Source organism: Kogia breviceps, chromosome 15 (assembly GCF_026419965.1).
Source record: "Kogia breviceps isolate mKogBre1 chromosome 15, mKogBre1 haplotype 1, whole genome shotgun sequence".
NCBI lineage: Eukaryota > Metazoa > Chordata > Mammalia > Artiodactyla > Physeteridae > Kogia > Kogia breviceps.
The window spans coordinates 38,916,367-38,932,815 of record NC_081324.1 but is presented as its reverse complement, the minus strand read 5'-3'; the positions used below and the strand labels follow the sequence as shown (position 1 = coordinate 38,932,815).

At 56.6% G+C, this 16,449-nt stretch overlaps 1 protein-coding gene across 50 annotated transcripts in view; it reads right to left on the bottom strand.

The window, feature by feature from the left end:
* The window catches only part of CELF4 (CUGBP Elav-like family member 4), a 298,654-nt gene that overhangs the window by 70,668 nt on the left and 211,537 nt on the right, over window positions 1–16,449 (bottom strand). For 26 of the 50 annotated variants that reach the window (XR_010837035.1, XR_010837036.1, XR_010837037.1 and 23 more), the window contains exon 3: window positions 2,936–2,984. Coding sequence is in view for 45 of the 50 variants with exons in the window: in XM_067015847.1 (XP_066871948.1) it covers window positions 2,936–2,984 (49 nt within the window). In the remaining 5 variants the exon portion in view is untranslated. Of the gene's footprint in view, window positions 1–2,905; window positions 2,985–16,449 lie in introns of all 50 variants that reach the window. The other 24 variants (XR_010837034.1, XR_010837033.1, XM_067015818.1 and 21 more) reach the window with 1 other exon arrangement.

Genomic DNA, 16,449 nt, shown 5'->3' with positions numbered 1-16,449 from the left:
CCCTGAGTCCGAAAGACTATCCTAGGAGTCAGAGGAATGCAGAGCACCTGGGTGCTGGTTACTGACAGGCAGGGCTTTGAATTCTGGCTCTGCCACTACCTAGCTGTGTGACCTGAAACAAGTTACTTAGCCTCTCTGTGCCTTGGTTTGTACCTTTAAGTGGGGCCAATAACTTCCACCTCCCCAAGTTTTTGTGTGGATTAAATGTATTTGTTTAACGTCCCAGCCCTCGAGAATTCCCTGGCGGTCTGGTGGTTAAAGACTCTGCGCTCTCACTGCTAAGGGCCTGGGTTCAATCCCTGATTGGGGAACTAAGGTCCCACAGGCTGCATGGTGTGACCAAATCAAATCAAATCAAATCCCAGCCCTCAGTGGGTGCTCTGTAAATAGCAGCTTTCCTGGATAGTGAGATCTCCCATCCCTGGGTGAGGGGGTGGAGGCCCAGAGAAGCAGTGTTTGGGCCAGAGCTCATTGTGGACAAAGATGGGACTAGAACCCAGGACCAGAACAAAAGCTGCCGTCCTGTATTCTTCCTGTGGAGCTCCAGCCAAGCACCTAGCCTGTGTAATCCGGGACGAGGAGAGCCGGGGGGTGGGGGCGCAGACCCACCTCTCCCTCTGGGGCCACGTCCTCTTCCTGCCCCTCCTTTTTCCTCCCAGCTGTGCCCCCAAGTCTTCCCAGCTCCCTGTCACCTTCCCCTCTACCCACTTTCTCCCAGGCCTCCTCCTCCTTCTGCACCTTTCCCTTCACCTTTCTGGGCTCTTCCTTTCCCATCGTGTTCCTCCCCCGCCCCTTCTACTCCCACCCCTGCCTTCCATACCCTTCTCCTGTTCCCATTTCTTTCATCTTTTTAAATGTTCACCTCTCCCCCATCCCCTCCCCCCACTGAAGAAGTATTTAATGGATATTAAATTATTTTAAACTTTCTTTTTTTTTCAAATAGCTTGGTGATGATGCTGACTCCGGATCATCTCCCTGTTTAATACTGAATATGCAATTAACAGATAGATGTTTAGGTTTGGCTCTCTTTCCCCCCCTTTCTATTGCAGGAAGAATAAAAAAGCTGATTAATCTGGTTTGGGGCAAGTGTCAGCGCAGGAGATATACGGGGAGATGAGGTTAGCAACTTGAAGTCGGAGAGTTACTGCCTCCAAGGCCGGTGAGGGGAGAAACGGTTTGCATTAGAGCGCAGCGCGGCCTCGCTGGCAGCAGGCTTCCCAGCACCCTGCTCCCGTCCTGGATTAAACTAGGCCTTCTTCATGCCACCCCAACTTCTCCAGGTGTGGAATATCCCCTCCTTCAAGGCAGCTCAGGTGCCACGTCCTCTGAGGTCTCTGGCTGCCCCCACCTCGGGGACCCCTCCTCTGGGACTGCAGGTGCCACCTACCGTCTGAGCTCCCTCCCCACCAAAGCCAGGGGTCTCTGCTGCCTCCTGGCAGGTGAGTCACTGCCTGACAGGTGACCTGGGGGCCAAGTCCTGCCGGTCCTTTCTCCCGGAGACAGTCTCTGGGAGAGGCCCTGCCTCTGCCCCGTGTCACCGAGGGCACCTGCGTGAGGCCAGACCGCACGTCTCTCTCTGCCAGGGCAGGGGGCCTGGCCCTGGGTGTTTGAGGAGCCTCTGTGTGCAGAGAAAACCGAGTAACTGGACTGCCAGGAGAGGGGCAGGAGTCAGCGTGACCCAGGTGTGGTCTGCAGCACGAGCCCTTCACACCTGAACCAATTTTACTCTTCAACCAACCCGCCCCCATGATCAGGGTCCTCGGGATGGGGAGCCCTCAGAGGGCCACAGGGAGGCGCGCCTGTGTGGTGGGGCACGGGGCCGCTTCGGGCACCTGGGCTTGTTGGGTGGAATTCGAGGCCTGGGTCAGGAGGGCCCCAGAGCCATAGAGGCCTTGTGCCAGGGTGGAGGCCCTGTTGGGGTCCAGAGGGCAGAGGCCTGTGCTGGAGGGACCACAGGTCCCAGGGGTGGGCAGGCCACCTGTGGCCACACTACAGTTTCCTCAGGACAAGAACCTTGACTCTGAATTTGCAAATAGCTTTTGCCTATGTTTTGCTCTTAAGTTCCTGGAAAATTGGGAAGTGGGGGAGGGAGAGGGAGGGAGAGAGAAATTCCTCAGCACCCGGTTGAGCTGAGATGAGAGTGAGTGTTCAGGCATAGCCAGGGAGAGCCCAGGGGCAGAGGGCACTGGCTTGGGCATGGTGTGGGCACGGACACCCGGGCCAGAAGACTGGAGGGTGGGCGCTCGGCAGAGGAGCCAGAGCCTGGCCTGGTCGAGCCTCTGTGTGCAGCGGAGTGAGGGGGGGGAGGCCCCCGCTGGTGGACGGAACAGAGCCTCCCCTTGGGGCACAGAGGCCTGAGTCTGGGGTTGAGGCTCTGTCCTCCTGCTCTGTCCCCTTCCAGACATCTTCCTGTCCACCTGTATGTAGGTCCAGGATCTTGACTTCGGCAGCCCCACCCCCCAGTGGGCAGCCCCCCTCAGATTCACCCACTCTGGCCTGAGCCTTCCCAGGGCAGGACTGAAACACATTTCCTCCCTCCCAGCCTGGCACCCTTTCAACTAGTCCAGTCCCATCCCAATGGGGTTTTCCTTGGTGACTCAGAGGAGGGCCTACCATTTTGGGTGTCTTAAAGGGAGCAGTGGGGTGCCCAGGACATCCTACTTGTTTACTCATGGGAAGGAAGGAACCCCAGAATACGGCAGACCCCAATTCTCCCCCATCCTCTTTACTCTGTCCCCACATCCATCACCCAGGGCTCCAAAGCCCTGTCCCAACCGTGGGCCATGAGGTCCCCAGGGGGGAGGAGGAGGCGGCAGGGAGTTGCTGCAACGCTGCATCAGGGGGAGGGAAGCGGGGAGGGAAGGAAAGGAGGAAGGGGGAGGGGCAGAGACAAGTGGGCCCTCACGTGAAGGGGGCTGGCGCAGGCAGCTACTACCTCCTCGGCTCTCGCTGTCCGCTGGCTTCACTTGGATCGGCCGGTTCATCTGCAACAGAGCACAGGGGGGCAGTGTTAGAGCAGACACACCTGCACCCGAAAGGTACACAGGTGTTCACGGGGACATAGCACACGGACCACACCACCGACACATACACCCGCGCACCCCTGCAGCTGCAAACGAGCGGGTCTTCACTAAAGCCCCACCTACCTCCCCTCCCCAATGTGGTCTCCAGGGTCCCCTGATTTCAGGAGGGTTTCAGGATTGGAGGTCTCCAATCCTGAGAGGGACCTCCCGTGGTCCCTCTCCCAGCTTTGAGCAGCTCTTGCTGTGATACTGGAATCTGAGGTGTCCCCTCTCTGGCCCACCCTGGAGACAGGTCGCTTTGCTGAAACTAGCTGGTCTCTGGCCGAAGACTAACTCCTGCCCAGGTTGGGGCATGGCAGTGAGTTGCACCCCATCCCTGCAGTATCCTGCAGACGCTGGCTGTGGGTCCCAGGGGTGCCTGAGGCTCTGGACCACCCAGCTCCTTGTTGGAGCAGAGCTCAGGGCTGGGGCTCCTGACTGCGGCCAGGCTGTCCCCTCGGGGTGTATGTGGAGTGGGCACAGCTACTTGTCTCACGTGGTGTCTGGGTGCCAGCACGACACAAGGCACGGCCGGACACCCCCAGCCTTTTAGACGCCAGCCTCTCTGGAGGATGCGTTTCAATGTCTCATTCAGGCCACTAGGGGGCTCTGAACTCCAAGGATCTGGGGCTCCGCAGCCTGTTTTTCATCCTCCGGATGCCGGAGGCATAGGGTGGGCTCTCAGGCCCTGAGGATATTTCAAACAATAAAAATGGTAGGAATCATGCAAATGGAATTGTATTTTATGTCTTTGCCAGTGCTTTTGCTTGTCCTGTACCTCTCTTATCCCTTACTCTATCACAAACCAACCCTGAGAGGCAGGCAGCGCACGTACTAAATGCCCCCATTTTATAGATGGAGAAGCTGAGGCGGGGCCACCTTGTGGCAAGATGTGCCTGGGAACCTGGGTCCACCAGGGCTATTTTTGGGCTTTTGTCCTGCACTAGGTGACTTTCCGTTGCCAATTCCCCTTGTGTATGGAGGCTGGACTAGCCAGTCACAAGCTTCCTTCTGGTCTAGGATTCGACGTGAGTTTTGGTTGCGTCAAGACGGTGGGTGGGGGAGTGTGGGCGCCCGTGACTCAGCAAGGTGAAGATGAGGCCAGGGGAAGGGCAGAGCCACGCAAGGAAGGACAGAGGCAGGAGGCAGGGCACAGAACAGAGGAAAAAGAAGCACAGGTGGCCCGGGGGGTAAGATAGGATTCTGGGGTCCAGTCCACTAAGAGGGGGTCCGGGTGCCATTGTTTGCCAGGAGGTCCCCACTCGGCACCCCTTATGGAGTTGAGGGAAATGAAGGTACTTGGTATGTACACTCTGCCTGCAGAGGAAGGTGTGGGTTTACGGGAACCTCCATTAACAGGGAGAAGGAAGACAGACATAAGGAAATTTCCAGCTTCATTTCGGGGGTCCTGGCTCCCTCATAGACCACCTCCTTTCCAGTCCTTGAGCAAAGGGTCCAGAAGGCTGAGCTTGCATCTGGCTGTGGGAGAAGGGCTGTACTCTCGGGTTCCCGTTCTGTGTCTTTGGAGACTCCACATCCAGCCCTTCCCTAGGCTGCCCCTCCCTTCTGGAACACCCCTTCCTCCTAGTCTCCCCCAAAGCTGCAATAGTCTCTTACTCCAGAAAGGCCCCACGGCTGACCTGGACCCAGTTCTGGCCACTGTGTTCTCCTGGGTATATTTCTATAGCTTTCTTGCTTATGTAATTATTATAATGCTCCAGGGAGGGATTATTATCTCTCTCTTGCCAATGAAAAGCCAAGCTCGGAGGAGTGGCAGATCCAGGATGCAGCCAGGGTGGGTAAGCACGGTGCTAAACATGATAAGGTGGGTTGGACTTCCTATATTTCATCTCATTTGACCCCAAAGCTGCTCTGAAAGGAGGGGGGCCAAGGGAAGATGTCCATCTGGCAAGGGGCAATTGGGCCACCGAATTGAATACAGCCTCCTCAGCCTGGTCCCCCAAATCTGGCCCCCACAGCCTCTTGCATCATTCCGTTCCTCACGACAGGGCACTTTCCTCCCCCATCTGTTCCTTCGGCCTGTGAGCTCTTTTCCCATACACCCACCAGCCTCTGGCCCTTGACCCTGAAGCCCTCCTGGTACTCCAGGGGGAAGGGTCCTGCAGGAATTCTCCCTTTTCCATATAGAATGTACAGTCAAGTTGGGAATTGAGTTGCAAGGGAGGGCACCGCACTGTTACACCTACAGGAGCACGAACAGCTGCTACAAAATTATATTGTTCGATTATCATCACTTCCCCTAGGATGTGTGCAAATAGATAATCTTTAACCAAGGAAATGGAGTTTCAGAGAGGTTAAGAAACTAGCTTGAGGTCACACAGGTGGTAAACGGTGATCAAGATGAACCCAGGACTCTCAACACCAGCCTACATGTTCGGGAGATTCTGGGAACAAGAATTGACAGGCTTAGGAAAGGTCCAGGAAAGTTCCAAACAGAGTGTGGGGAAGCGGGTGAGTGGTGGGCTGATTCAGGCTTCCGGGCCCGGTAAGGAGTGTGAGCCAGGCTCAGCTGGGCTCTGCTGCTGTGGAGATGAGGGAAGGAGGAGGCCGCAGAGGAGGCTTCATCTCTGGGGCCAGAGCAGGCCCAGGCTGACCCCGAATGCTTAGAGGCAATGCTGGGAGGAAGGGCAGGGACCCTGGGAGGATGCCTCCCCTGGCACCTTGTTTCTGAGTCCCACGGCAAATCTCTACGGAGAGCAGAGGGGGTGAGTCCTATAGACGGACAAGGGCTGGGGTAGAACTGTTTCTGTTATAATGGGACCCATTTTCCATGGTAAATTAAACAAGGCAAACGGAATCTGCCTGTGCATGGAGCCTTCCACCCTGGGGCATGTCACCCTCAGGCAGCCAGCCACTGTCCCGCTGTCCTTGACACCTGGGCACTCGTGAATGCTCTGCCCCAGGCTCACGGACTAAGGCCTGATTCCCCTCAGTTCCACCCCCCACCCCCCAGCAAGCCCTCCCTGAGCAGGCCAGCCCTGGACGGTGCTCCCAGACCTCCTCCATCACTGGGCTCCTGGCAGTGGGGACCCGGGGGCTCATCTAGCCTCCCACCTGCCCTCAGCCATGGTCTGGGCACCCACAATGGAGCAGAATTGACTTGGTTCCCATGGACCTGTGGCTCCTGGGGTCATATTTCATGTCCTATTATTATCTAGGGATGGTCAGAGTCCATACAGCCTTTGCAGGGCTGTCAGGGTGGTGCCAGGATAGATGGAGAGAGAAAGAAATCCCGTGCTTTCTTAATTCTCAACAGAAATAAAGTGTCAGGCTCAGCTGGGAAGATTTCTTAGGTAGAGCAGGCTCTGTACAGATGCCTCGGGCCTGAAGGGAGATCTCCCTCCTTCGGCCCGCGTTACTCTTCCCTGTTCCAGACTCCAGCCCCATCTAGCCTCGCCCAGGCCTGCTTACATCCTGGGGAGCAGACCATGCCACAGAGATGGGCAGTGAGGCAGGAACGGTGAAGAAGGGGAGAGAGGATACTGGTAGGAAGGCGGGAGGGCCAGTTGCCATCTCCTTGCCCGTTTTCTAACTTTGACTGTGGCCTCAGGACCTCTTGGCCACATGAGCCCCAGGGCATCCCCTGCAGGTGAATGTCGAGGATGCTGGCGCCCATTTCTTTGTGCCTTTCCTTTAACCCATCCCTTGCTCCTCTGTCCAGCCATCCCGTCCCTCTCAGCCACTGTGTTATCCTTCTGGGAGGGCCTGGGCCTGGGCCTGCGGGCTGGGTTATCAGCATTCCCCATGCTCGCCTGTGGCCTTCAGACCCGGTTGTGCCTCCAGGTGCCTGAGCTGGGCCGCCTTCCCTGGGTCAGGAACAGCTCCCTGAAGCCACCCTCAGGCTTCTGGGGTCAGCCCTCTGGGGACATCACTAACTTCCTTTGTCATCGACTGTGTTTCTGCTTCCAGCCCCGGGGGCCCCTCACGGGGAGCGAGTGGTCCTGGCCAAGGACTGGGGCCCTCTCTGCTCCCTGCTGCAGCCAGTGGTGGGTGGCGGGGCCTCCTTCCCTCCCAGGCCCTGCCTCCCCTCCTCCTCCCCATCTCTGCCACTTTTTGCATCAACACATACCCATGCATTAAACAAGACATTCCATTAATTTCTTCATCATCATAACTTAAGCTGGGACATACCCTTTAAATATTCATTCAGCTATGAAAACTGGGCATTAAAATTTTAATAATGTCAAGCTCATTTGAACTGGGTTCCTTGGGGACGATTACGATACAATTAGAATAAATACAATGATTGATCTGGTCCAAAGGCTTCACCTGTCCGTCCAGCGTGGCTTCCCGCGTAAGGAGAGGCCTGTGGCCAGTGGGCAGACAGACAGACTGATGGACAGGCCAGCTGGCTCTTTCTTGACTCCCTCTTCCCCTCCCAACGCCCCCTCCCATCTCTGCTCCGGGGGCCGAGGCTCCCTCCCCCAGGGGTCTTCGGGTCTCTGCTGCCCCCTGTGGGCCAGGGTGCAGGGCCGTCCCTCCGCATCTGGGAAGCTGGCCCTGATTAACCCTCGTGGTTCCAGTTACCACGTTCCTCGTCCTCCTGGTACAACCTGGGCTGTGCCCCTGGGCTTGTTCTTGTGTGAGAGCCATTCTCTTGTCTGTGTGTCTCTTCACCCCGGCCCTGCGAGGGGCTCCCTAAGGCTGGAATGAAACCCCACCAGAGCAGGCCCAGCCTGCGGAGGGGGCCCCTGGTTCCTGAGCGCCCACATGTGTTCTGCCAGCAGACCAGAGAGGGACTGTCTTCACTTGGCTTCCCTTCTGCTGCAATCACCTTCCTGAGGGCTGGCATGGAGGTTTTGGGAGGTGGCTGAGCCCCCTCTGTCCCTCACTGCGTGGCACCTGCCTCAGCCAGTGCCAGGGTGAGCCCTGGGGATGTCTGGAGCTCGCCCCTGCTTCTCTGGGGACAGCTCTTGCTGCCCGCAGGATCACTTGGGGCTCTTGCTCCTGAAGCTGGGTCTCTCTCCACCTGTCTTCTCAGGACCCGAAGGCCCCCTGCTTCACACTGGGCCCCAGTGAGCTGACCCAGAGCTGTCTCAGAAAGAGCCTGGGAAGTTCCCTGTCACTCCTCAAAGGCCATCCAAACCCTCCTCTTCCTCAAAAGACTTCCTGCCCTTCCAATGAGACTTCCTTGGTTATCTCTTAGCCCCCCAGCCACACATGGCCCTATACCACTCTCTCTCTCTCTCTCTCTCTCTCTCAGTGTGTGTGTGTGTGTACGTGTGTGTGCGCGCGCGCGCACATGACTGTGACAGAGACACTTGTTTCTCAAGCAAGAGCAGGGACCTGATTTCCTACTCACAGACCCCCAGACACTAACTCAGGACTGAGCTCCCCTGGAGTGTGTGTGTGTGTGTGTGTGTGTGTGTGTGTGTGTGCGCGCGCGCGCACACATGCGCCCATGCTCACACTTGAGTAGTACTTGTGTGACATCACAGACATCATGAAACAGTTCATTCAGGTTGGTTGTTGGGATTAACCGAGATGAGGGAGGAAACTAGTGCAGTGCTCCCAAAAAACGTCAGCTTCCATGTTGTTTTCCAGTCTGTGACCCAGAAATGCCTCAGGAAGGTCTGGACCAATGCCCTGCACGGGGCTGGGGAGGGGGAGGGGGGACAGTTGGGGTGGCAGGGTTACTGGCGTGGCCTGTGGAGATGGCCAGCGTGCTCTCTAGCCGGCAGCTGAGCTCCCAGATGTACTTCCAGGGTGGGTGTCCAAACCTCAAAGCCGAGGGTCCTTTCTGGCTCCTTTTGGGATGTGTGGGTGTCTGGTGATACCCCGTTTTCTGCTCACCAGGAGGGCTCGCATCTCTCCAATCCATGCAGTAATCTGGTAATGCTGATCCATCTCCTGTTCGAACCTGCAGTCTGCACTGGAGGCAGCTCTTAGCTCTGTGCGCCCACACATTCCTCAGAGCCTGGCCCCTACTCTTCATCTGCCCTGCTGTTTGTTCTCATCCCCCCAGAGAACTCAGCTTTTATGCTGTCTGTCCCCCACCCCAGCACACACGATGGTCATGGAAATGGTGAAGCAGCAGACCCTGCGTTCTGGACCTGTTGGGACATCTGTGCCCCATCTTCAGTGGCATTGCTGCTCTGGGAAGAGAGACATAATTTGCAGGGCCCCCTGTTCAAAAAGCAAGGAAAAAAAGCATCATTAAAGCACTAAAATATAAAGCTTTCCCTTTCTTTCATGGTCTCTATCTTTCTCGACTTGTCATGGTATTTTTTTTACCTGCTATTTGATGTCGTTTTAAGTAAAGAAAAATAGAAATTTTAAATTATTAGCATGGATTCTACCACTCATCTTTATTTTGTGTGATGCCAGCTTTAAGTGCAAACATCAGAACACTTAACGCCTATGCAGAATCACCAAAATTATACAATTTGTTTTTGTGACTCATGCCTGGAGGGTGCCTTGAGCTGGCCAGAGGAGAGCAATGCAAGCCAGACTCAGGAAGGTTAAGAAGAAAGAGAGGGTCTCCTCAGGCATGGAGACCCTCACAGGTACCCGGAGTCCCACCCTGCAAAAGGGGGTCAGGCTGGGCCTGAGGACTGCTGGGTTCTCTCTTCCACGGACTACAGACTGACCTGGTACAATCCAGCCAAGGGTGGGCCCTGGGAAGTAAAGCCAGACTTCACTTGTGCCCATGGCACCCCCTGACCTAACCCACAGTGGGCAGGTGATCCTCAAGGGTATTGTAAATGCTGTGCCAGGGATGCATTAGTCAGCTGGGCAAGATGCTCACCCCTGCTAAGACAATGCCTCTGTTGACCAGACAGACATGCCACAGTGCTGCCAGCCTGGGGTACCACAGGAAAAGTGGGCCCCACCCGATCCTCCCTAAACCCCACCCAGGCCGTTGCTGGCAGGCCTAGAAGGCAGAGTGATTGCACGTGGGGACCAGGATGTATACGGATCAGGCAGGCGGTGGGAGGCAAAACCGATCATAAGCAGAGGCCCCAAGCCCCCTACACGGGCTCCTTCATGCCACAGATTTCACTTATGAAACACAAGTTCAAAGATAAAATTTTAAGAATTTCAAGGTGGCAACTTCAGAGCACTAAACCCTGAGCATGGGACCCTTCTGAGTGTGGGGCCCTGTGTGACAGCACAGGGGGCCTGCCCATGAACTTGCCCTGACCGTGATGCCCTTCTGGGTCCCCATCATCCTGCAAGCTTATCTCTATCCATCAGCTCCAGGCATCAGACATATCCTTGACCATCAGGTGTTTTCAGGTGGAACTGTGAACAAGCTCCTGAAACAGAGAATTGTACTCAAAGATTTATCTTTAAAAAAATTTTTTTAAAATTTATTTATTTATTTTTGGCTGCATTGGGTCTTCCTTGCTGCATGCAGGCTTCCTCTAGTTGCAGAGAGCCGGGGCTACTCTTCGGTGCGGTGCGTGGACTTCTCGTTGCGGTGGCTTGTCTTGTTGCGGAGCATGGGCTCTAGGTGCTCGGGCTTCAGTAGCTGCAGCACGGGAGCTCAGTAGTTGTGGCGCATGAGCTTAGTTGCTCCATGGCCTGTGGGATCTTTCCATACTAGGGATGGAACCCGTGTCCCCTGCATTGGCAGGATTTTTTTTTTTTTTTTTTTTTTAATGCAGTACACGGGTCTCTCACTGTTGTGGCCTCTCCCGTTGTGGAGCACAGGCTCTGGATGCGCAGGCTCAGCGGCCATGGCTCACGGGCCCAGCCGCTCCGCGGCATGTGGGATCTTCCTGGACCAGGGCACGAACCCATGTCCCCTGAATCGGCAGGCAGACTCTCAACCACTGTGCCACCAGGGAAGCCCGGCAGGAGGATTCTTAACCATTGAGCCACCAGGGAAGTCCCAAGATTTATCTTTTAAAGGTGAACTTTGGGCAAGTTTGGGAGGATAGACTGAGAATTTCCAGACTTTGGTGTAAAAGGCTGGTGGTGAGGATGCAACCATCTGATACAGATAGAGAACTCACTAATGAGAGCACGGGGACCACAGGTGGGCGGCTCTACAGTGACCCTGCCCTCCACCAGGATTCTGTCTTCATGGCACTTAGCAATTCATAATGAACACACTAATTAATGGAGAAGTTGTTTGTTTAAAGCCCCAGGAGGGCAGATTCTGAATCCTGGGCCCTGCTGGATTCCCCGGGCTGTGCACAGTGGACCCTCAGTAACCTTGGAAGGAAAGGATGAACCCCTGCTGCAGGGGCCCCCCAGTCCCCCAGAGAGAAGGGATCAAAGGGGAATGGCAGAAGCAGTGCCATTATTTGTAGCTTGTTGTAAATACATTGTTTTAATTACCTCCTTAATCAATTGTGTAAGGTTCCACTCCATAGAGTGGGGTTAGAGATTCAAGGAATTCCGTTTGCTGTCGTCATAAAGTTTTGACTTAAGGACTCCCCAGCAATGACTGCAGTGACAGGTGCCTTTGCTGGAGGCACTCCCCCACCACGGGCCAGGCTCCGAGGTGACCCTGGCCAGGCCAGCTGGTGGTGGTGCCCCAGGGCCTGAGGGCAGGTCCTGAGCCTGCTGTGGGTGCAGGACGCTTGTTCCCTTCTCGGCTCAGCCGCCACCACCCATGCCTCCCTCAGGTCTCAGCATCCCCCGGCCTTGCAATAAATTAGGGGTCCCTTCAAGCTCCCCGTTCTTTCCTTCCTTGCCCTGCCACAATTTGCGACAGTGGTAAGCCATTATGGTTCTCAAGTTGCGGATTTATTTGTTTAATATTTGTCTCCTCTTTACGAGGGAAGGTCCACACCTGTTCTGTTCCCACTGCACACCCAGAGTCGGGCGTGGCACCCGGTACACCGTAGGTGTTCAATAAATGCTCACTGACCAAATGGATGACTGAATCTTCTATTGTGCCTGTCACTGGCATCGTTCCCTCCTGCCTCAGCCATGGTCTGGAGGCAGGAGTGTCCAGAGGCCCGAAGTGGTCACCTGCTGAACAGCCCTATTTCTGGTCCAGAGAGAAAGGCCCCTTAACCCTCCCTCCTCCAGCAAAGTGGCGATGTTTTACCTCCGGATTAGGAAGGGTTTACTGAACCAGTGATCGTGGTTTAGAGAGACAGCCAGTGAGTGCACACCTGACAGAAGAACCTGGAGGTTCTTGTTAAAATATGCAAATCCACAGCCCATTGAAATGCAAACCCTCCAGATAAGATTTTTAATAAATCTGGTTCTCCTCCCTTTCCCTGCATCCAGGAGGCCATCTGATGCTTGTTGGGTCAGGCATGTAGGCCCTGTCAGCTCTTCACCCCTCTCCTCATTTAGATGGTCCAGCTCGGAGCTGCCCCTGAAGTGGTGGAAGGGGGGTGCCTGCCAGCCAAGGCCCTCTGTTGGTCCCTCGGCAAAACACTTGAGGTCCCCTCTGGCTCACCCACAGAGGCATCTCACCCTCATCCTTCACCTTCTTCACCTTCATCCTCACCTCCTCTTATTGGTCTGAAGGGCAGAGTCCTAAGCCCCTGTGCCCCCCTCCAGCGAGGCTTTGGTATGGGTCCCCCCCCAGTCACACCTGTCAGTCCGCTAGTCATGGCCTCCAGATTCCTTCAGTCAGCTGCTGTCAAAAGTGGCCCTCAAGGGGATGAAGGAAGGTGGCCGAGAAGCAGCACAGAGGCCTGACTGTCTTAATCAGGACAGGAGAGTGGGTGGACCTGCATGGCCTCTGCCGTGTGCCTGGATGGAGGACGGGGAGGCATGAGTGACCGTGGCAGGTGACAGTTATCGAGTCCTTCGCAACTCCAGACCGTGCACTGGCCGCACGACTTGGCTCTGTCCTTCCATCCTCTCTGACACCAGATGAGCCCCGTGAGCAAACCCACGGGGTGGGGAGGATGTGGAGGGGGTTGGCTGGCAGGCATAACCGCGGACTACGTAGGTGGGTTGAGGGAAGAGCCAGCAGGATGTCACAGAGTGTGAGGAAGGTCTCAGAGTGTGATGTGCAGGCAGGTCGGGTGCAGGCAGGGGGCCTGGTGTGGCCCCTGGAGGGTCTGAGCCTGTGCAGTGGGCAGTGGTGTCCCCTGTCAGTTTTTGGCAGGAACAGCCTTCCACTAGGGCCACATTTAGAAGGAGCAAGAGGGCTTGGGGCAGTGGAGCCTGGTTGGGGGTGAACGTTTAGATCAGGAACGGCCAGCACTATCTTGGTATCTGGTCCCCTCCCCGCCTGTAGGCAGGGGAAGCAGGGCACGGGGGCCTCTGCAGCCCGTACATCCTCCGTGGTCCAGCCCCACAAACAAGGCCCCAGGCAGTTGCTATGCAACAGGATGCTCTGCTCTGCAGTGTCCAGCCAACGGGGCAGCAGCGCTGACGGAGCCTATTGGTGGGACTGCCTGGGGCGGCCCACTCCCCTTCTCTCTGCTCTCCTCTCTCTCTCCCATCCTTCTCCCAACCTCCACCCTCTCTGCTCTCTGGCATCTAAGTTTACAGAATGCTTTCCCCTCACCCGCTGGGTACAAACAAAGGAGGTGCCCCCTTCTCTGGGCCAGTCAAAGGTCTCTTCTGCTTGTTTCCAGAAGGGAGGGGATCCGCAGTCAGCCTTTTAGTTTTCCTAGTCCCCCCATTACCATGGGGCTGGGATTGGGCCCCATCTGCGTGGGTGGAAGCTTCTCTGGGCCGTGGCAGGTAAGGAGATGGAATCCTGGAGATGGAATAGTGCCGCTGGGCTCAGCCCCTACCTGGCAGTCAGGGCTTCCCAGATCCACGTGGCCAAGGGCAGCCTGTCTCTTTGTCTCCAAACCCCATGTCCTTCTCATCCGCTCCCACCAACGTGCCAGAGCTGCCCTGGCAAGGGTGGGCGGACCCTTGTGGTCCTAATTAAGATCTGCTGCCGTGGAAACGAAGCTCATTAGCCTGCATGGCCAGGCTGGGTCGCTAACCCTCTTCAGGGTGGGGTGTGTGTGTGATTTTTTAAAAAAACAGCAGTGGATAGATAATTCTGGATGAAACGAGTCCCGATTTAGTTGGGAGGCCTGGATTTCAGTCCTAGTTCTGCCACTTCCTTGTGCATGTGAGGTGGGGCAGTTACTTGACCTCTTAGGGTCACATCCCAGAGGGGGTGTGGAGAGCCCTGAGGGAGTGATAGCTACGGTAATGCTCTTAGCACAGTGCCTGGCACCTAGTAAGTGCTCAAGAAACAAACAACAGCTATGCTCTCCGGCCTTTCCCCTCCCTTCCTCTCCCTGCACCTCGTCCCCCCAAAGCCTCTCCTCCACCTGCCCCGGCTCTGCCCTTGCTGTGCCCTGTTCCCTGGCACAGCAAACCTTCCCTGGGGGGAGCGCACCGTCCAGTCTGCAGAAGGGTCTGGCTGAAAGGCGTTCAAGCCCACCCTTCCTGGACCCCAGCCATGCAGGGTGCCCTCTGCTCTCAGCACAGCAGCAGAACCAATCCCCCAAACGCCCAGCCCCACCAGCCCTGCACTTGGCAGGGCCTAGCCACCCGCCACCTGGAAGTCCCTTCCTCATCTCGGGCGCTGGCTTTTGCGTACCTGCTCCCACACCACAGTGGGAGCTCCTCCTGCTGCACGGGTGTCCCAGTTCCAGTCTGGCCAGCTCTAGTGACGAGAGGGGATGTGTTTCCAGCCCCAACCCCCACCCCTTTCCTCTCACCAGCCCCGGTACCAGAGCTCCACAGGGCAAGGCAAGCCCACCCTCCAAGGCTGCCCTCAGCTACGTGGACCTGAGAACCTGTTTCTCACATCCTACCATGCGAGCTCATGCCTCCCTAGGGCCCTTGGCTGTGGGGCTCTCCAGCTGGGTGTGACCTTTCTCAGGCCACAGTGGAACCACTGCCTTCTTCATTTAGACTCTGACCCCTCCTAACAAGCCGAGAGGGGGAGTGGGCACCCTGGCCCCGGGGGGCTGGATGGAGACCCTCATCTATGTGTCCCACAGCGCACCTGCCCCTCTGCTTCTCCCCATCTCCCTTCAGGCTGCCCCAGAGGCACATGTGCTGAGTCCTCCTCCACCACCTGCCCCACCAGGCTGCCCTGGACCCTGGACCCTGTTGCCAGCCTCAGCCCCCTCCATGAGCCTTTCCCATCGCCCTCCCCCAACCCGGGGCCCCTCCTCCCTGTCTCTTAGGGCTCAGTCTCAGGCCTGGAGGGACAGTCCCCACACAAGATAAAGGAAAAAACAAAGCCCACACCACATAAGTGACAAATCTAGAGGAAATTGCTCTCAATCCCACACCCTAGCCTGACGATGCCAGCCAAGCGCAAGCCTGAGTCATCCTAGAAACAGCACCGACATTGGCTTTTTGGAATTTGTCTCTGGGCTTTAGATTTAATCATTCCTTCTCTCTCCCCCCCTCCCCCCACCGCCTCCCTCTGTCCCTTGCTCTCGGGTTTTCTAATATGAGGCTGCACCGCCAGCTCATCCAAGTCTGTTTTCCTGGCATTAATTAACACAGCTCTCCAGCCTCCAACAGGCTAAATGATGAATCAGGTTAAATTCCAGACAACAGCCGCGCACCGCCATCAATTAGCCATCTCCGGGGCAGCTTCATTAATAAGCATCGATCATGGCCCTCCTCCTGGAACGCGCCAGGGTCTCTGGGTCACGGGCACTGCCCACGAGTGTGTCAGGCTTAGGCGTGAGTGTGATCGCGTGTGCGTGGGGGCTGAAGGGCTTGGTGCGGGTGGACACGTGAGTGTGTGTGCGAGGAGTCATGGTTGTCAGTTCGTGCGTGCGTGTGTGTGGGTGGGGGCGGTGAGGTGTGTGTGTGTGGGGTGCTGGAGTGCACGGGTTCACTCTCTACGCTGCTGTCCCCTCCTTGCCTGAACTGTGCCCTCCTCTGCTTGTTGATTCCTGTCCCCTGAACTGCGGGGGGGGGGGGTTCTCCCAGGTGCCGCTGGGCCCTTACCCCTCCCCTTGCTCTCCCCTCAGAGACTTTGCCCATCCCCTTCTCTTTAACTTGCGCCCCGTGGAGGCGATCCCCAAATCCCCCTCGCCATCCCCACCCTCTTTCGCTTTGCATTCTGGTTTCTCTTGGTCTTTGGCCCTTGGCTGTCCCACAGGTACGCGCGACCTCCAAAGCCTGACTCACTCCCTGGGTTGTCTGGCTTTAGGAACATCACTGCCGCCGCCCAGGGGCCAGGCTCACACCCTCCAATACCTTCTGCACCCGCAGGTTGGAATCCAACCCTATTCCAGGAACCGCCTCTAAATGGATTGTCCCCTCCTTTTGCCTCGTCCCACATTCCTTGCAGGAAGCAAGATGATTCTGAATCACGAGCCGCCGGGGGCACCTCAGGGACTCCCCCTGCCCAGAGAGCTAAAGCCCACCTCCTCACAAGGGGACAGGGTCCCTACCCCTCCGGCTGCCTCGACGTCACATGCCTCACTGGGGTGGGGGTGGGAGGCTCCCTGCCAGGTTGTGC